The sequence below is a fragment of the Bison bison genome, unplaced genomic scaffold (assembly GCF_000754665.1).
Source record: "Bison bison bison isolate TAMUID 2011002044 unplaced genomic scaffold, Bison_UMD1.0 scf7180017864508, whole genome shotgun sequence".
In the NCBI taxonomy this organism is placed as follows: domain Eukaryota; kingdom Metazoa; phylum Chordata; class Mammalia; order Artiodactyla; family Bovidae; genus Bison; species Bison bison.
In genome coordinates, this window is record NW_011495064.1 from 3,402,078 (window position 1) to 3,405,941 (window position 3,864).

The 3,864-nt window shown below is 60.8% G+C and overlaps 1 protein-coding gene across 1 annotated transcript in view; it reads left to right on the forward strand.

Annotated features, from left to right (window-relative positions):
* FER1L5 (fer-1-like family member 5) overlaps positions 1-3,864 on the forward strand; it is a 55,395-nt gene that overhangs the window by 44,605 nt on the left and 6,926 nt on the right. Inside the window, exons 35-42 of the mRNA XM_010829596.1 lie at positions 410-556; positions 636-798; positions 906-931; positions 1,760-1,810; positions 1,931-2,035; positions 2,354-2,473; positions 3,012-3,173; positions 3,382-3,473. Coding sequence (XP_010827898.1) covers positions 410-556; positions 636-798; positions 906-931; positions 1,760-1,810; positions 1,931-2,035; positions 2,354-2,473; positions 3,012-3,173; positions 3,382-3,473 — 866 coding nt within the window. The remainder of the gene's footprint in view (positions 1-409; positions 557-635; positions 799-905; positions 932-1,759; positions 1,811-1,930; positions 2,036-2,353; positions 2,474-3,011; positions 3,174-3,381; positions 3,474-3,864) is intronic.

Consider the following 3,864-nt stretch of genomic DNA (forward strand, 5'->3'; position numbering starts at 1 on the left):
GGGGTGCCCAGTGTGGGTCCACTGAGAGCGAGGTCTCAGGGCACTATCCCGCTGACTGGCCATGGAGCTCTGTGGGACCCAAGTCATCCATGAGCTAGAGGGCACAGCCATGCCTAGGAGCCCGGGGGCCACACCAGCTGCTGTAGGCCTGGGAGGCAGCCAGCGTCAGGAACTCAGCCCCAGAGAAATGTTTAGAGGCCAGACGGGCAGCAAGGGAGCAAGGAGGAGAGGGACAGTGCCCGGGCCTGGAGCAGAAGCGCTCCTTCTCACAGGAGAGGGGGCCTGAGTGCGCCGCCAGACTCTCCAGCACCCAGCCTCGTGCCCTGGCCCTGCAGCCCCCCAGCCAGGCTGGGCCCCCGACGCAGAGGCGCCGCCTGTCCCCGTCCTCACCCGCTGTCCATCCCGCCAGATGCTGGTCTGGGGCCTTCGCAACATGAAGCAGGTGCGCTCGCCCCAGCTCCTGGTGGAATGCTGGGAGGAGTCCCTGCAGACCGAGCCCATCAGGGACTTCCAGACCAATCCCAACTTCGCCCAGTCAGCCCTCCTCCTCACGCTGGTAAGGACGCCGTGGGCGAGGGCTGGGACAGTGCCCGCCGCGCGGGAAGCCTCACGCCCTGGCCTGTCCGGGGCTGCAGTACATGCCTACGGAGGAGACCTTTGCGCTGCCCCTGGTGCTGAAGGTGGTGGACAATCAGGACTTCGGCCAGGAGACCGTGGTGGGCCAGGCCAACGTCCACTCTCTGCAGCCCTACTTCTGTGATCCCTGGGCCGAGGACTACGTGCCCCCGCGGCCCCCAAGTATGACCCTCTCTCCCTGCCCCTCCCCCAGCCTCACCCACGGGGTGCCCCTCATCCTCCCCCTCGTCCCCTCTTCCGAGACTCACGACTGCGCTTTCTCCACTCAGCGCTGTCGGTGAAAAAGTACCAGGAGGTGAGTGAAGGGCCGGAGGCCCTGTGATATTTCAGGAAATGGCCCTTGTGCCTGAGGTGGGTAAACAGAGCTCTGATGTCTGTGCCTCCAGGGTGAGGCCTACTTGTTCAAGGAAACTCAAGAGCAGCAATTCTCAACCTGGGCTGCACATTAGAATTGCTCAAGAATTTTAAAAAGCCCTGATGGCCAGGCTATTGACCAACTGCTGGGGGTAGGACCCAGGTGGCATAAATCTCTTTTTTTTTTTCCCAAGGGCTTCTCTGGTGGTTCAGATGGTAAAAAATCCTGCCATGTGGGAGATCTGGGTTCGATCCCTGGGTGGGGAAGATCCCCTGGAATGGCTTACTCACTCCAGTATTCTTGCCTGGAGAATTCCACAGACAGAGGAGCCTGGCGGGCTACAGTCCACGGGGTCACAAAGAGTCGGACACGACTGAGTGACAACGCTTTCATACCTCACCCCACCCCAAGTGATTCCAGTGTTTCTGAACTTCAGAACTGCTGCCCTGGAGCAGCACCTGTTGACTTTGAATGCACAGGAATCCTTGGGACATCCTGAACAAATGCAGATTCGGATCCAGGAGCCTGGGGTGGGACTTAAGGCTCTGAACTTCTGAGCCTTCCGGAGTTCAATCTGGGCTGCGGGCAACGAGAACCTAGAACAAACCCTCCCCTCCTTCTTGGCCCCCATCCTATGTCTGAGGACCCGTGAATTAAGAGGCCTCTGTGAATGGGAAGGGAGCCGTGACCTCGAGCCCGTTCTCCCCTGGGAAGTGGGAGGCGATGGGCAGCTGGGCCTCGCCTCGCTCATGTGCAGTCATTTTTCAGCTCCTAGGTTACCTCTATGAAAAGTTCTGGTTCAAGTCCAGCAAAGCTGAGGTGATGGAGGCTCAGCCTCGGGGAATAAGGAACAACCCTGGGCAGCTCAGGGGAAGGGTGGGGGCAGAGGAAGCCACCGTGCCCCTTCTCCAGGGGCCAAAATGCCCCTCTCCCTGCCAGGACGAATACGACCAGGAAGTAGACTGGTGGAGCAAGCTGTTCTGGGCCACCGGAGACGCTCCCCAGACCTTGAAGTACAAGTACAAAGACTATCACACCCTGAAGGTTCGCAGGCCCCTGAGAGCGAGGACCACTGAGGGATGGGAGAGTCCTGGGGGAGGCCAGCACACGGGTACCGAGGCCTCAGGGAACGGCCACGCTGGTGGAGACGGGGAGAGGGGCAGCAGGCAGTGTTCCCGCACCATTTTCACAAGACTCTGGACCACAAGACCCGTGGCCACACTCTTTCAGGAACCAGCACTCCCACTGGCAGCTGTGCTGACCCCAGGGGTCCCTCCGCCGGCCCCATCCTAGGAATGGTCCCCTCAGGCCGGGCCCTGGCTGGCTGCCCCCACCAGCGGGGTCCTCCGTGCCCTCCCACAGGTGTATGACTGCGAGCTAGAGGCTGTGCCAGCCTTCCAAGGCCTGCAGGACTTCTGCCAGACCTTCAAACTCTACCAGGAATGGCCCAGGCTGGACAGCCCTGTGGTAGGGGAGTTCAAGGTGTGTGTCCAGCCCTGCGTGGCTGCACCCATCACCCTGGGCCCCTTCTGCCCGGAGGAAGACTGATAGGAGCCCTGGTTCTATATGTTCATTGTGAGGATGGGAATGGAGGGCTTGACAGTCTTGGGAGTGGGGGTCAGAGACTGACCTCTGAAGGGACTCAGGGTTGCCTCCCCTGATGCAGGAAGGGCTAGGGCTTTTCAATCCCTGCTCAGGCTCAAGCTTTTGAAAAGAAGTGTGGACCTGGAGGGGTGGATGGGGGTGGAGAGCTCCCTTCAGCAGAAACCGGGAGCTCAGTTCCTGTGTTAACACCCCTCTGAATGCCCTTCCTGATCACCCCTCCTGAACATCATGGTCCTCCCTGAGCATCTCTGCAACATTTGCCCCCACGGTTCCTTGTGGGTTTCAGGTCCTGCCATCCTCAACACAGCCCACTCTTCTGACCTGGGACCCGGGGCCCCTCCTGGAGGGACTTACACAGTCAGGCCGCTGCTGCCAGGCTGGCGGCCAAGACCTTCCCTCCCTGACACACGCACAGGGCCAGTTCCGCGTCTACCCCTTTCCTGAGAACCCGGAAGCGCCCAAGCCCCCTCGCCAGTTCCCGCTTTGGCCTAAGAAAGAGGACTTCCCCCAGCAGTGCCTGGTGCGGGTGTACATCGTGCGAGCCTTCCACCTGCAGCCCCAAGACTTCAACGGCCTGGTAACCAGCACCCCCAAGCCGCAGCACTTGGCCTCCCAGCCCTGCCCACCCCTACACCTCACTCGGCACTGCAGCATCCCGGAGCTCCCTCAGGCTGACGCCCAGACGTCTGCACAAAGGGCTCCTCTCTGACCCACTCCGGTGCTCCCTCGCCAACCCAGGCTGATTCCTATTTCCTGTCCTCCCCTCCCTTCTCTCTGAACCCCAGTGTGACCCTTACGTGATCCTGAAACTGGGACAGACGATGCTTGGCAACCGGGACAAGTACCAGCCCAACACTCTGGACCCCATCTTTGGCGTGTGAGCCGCCCAGTGCGCCGGGTCCCACACCCCTACTCTCCTCCCCCGCGGGTCAGGAGCAGTCCTGGAAGCAGACAATTCTTCTAGCTTCTGCGTTCCTAGCATCGTGTTCAACGGATGGACAAAGCACCCGCACCAACGGGCAGCCCAGCTCTCCCCTCCCTCTCTAACACGCTGCCCTGGAAGGGAGCTCAGAGTCCTGCACCCCAGGCCTATCAAAAGTTACTCCCAGGATTTCCCTGGTGGTCCGGTGGCTAAGACTCTGCACTCCCAGTGCAGGGGGCCTAGGTTTGACCCTGCTCAGGGAACTAGATCCCACATGCTGCAACTAAGAGTTCTCGCGCCACAACCAAAGATCCTGCGTGTCACAACTAAGACCCAGCACAGCCCC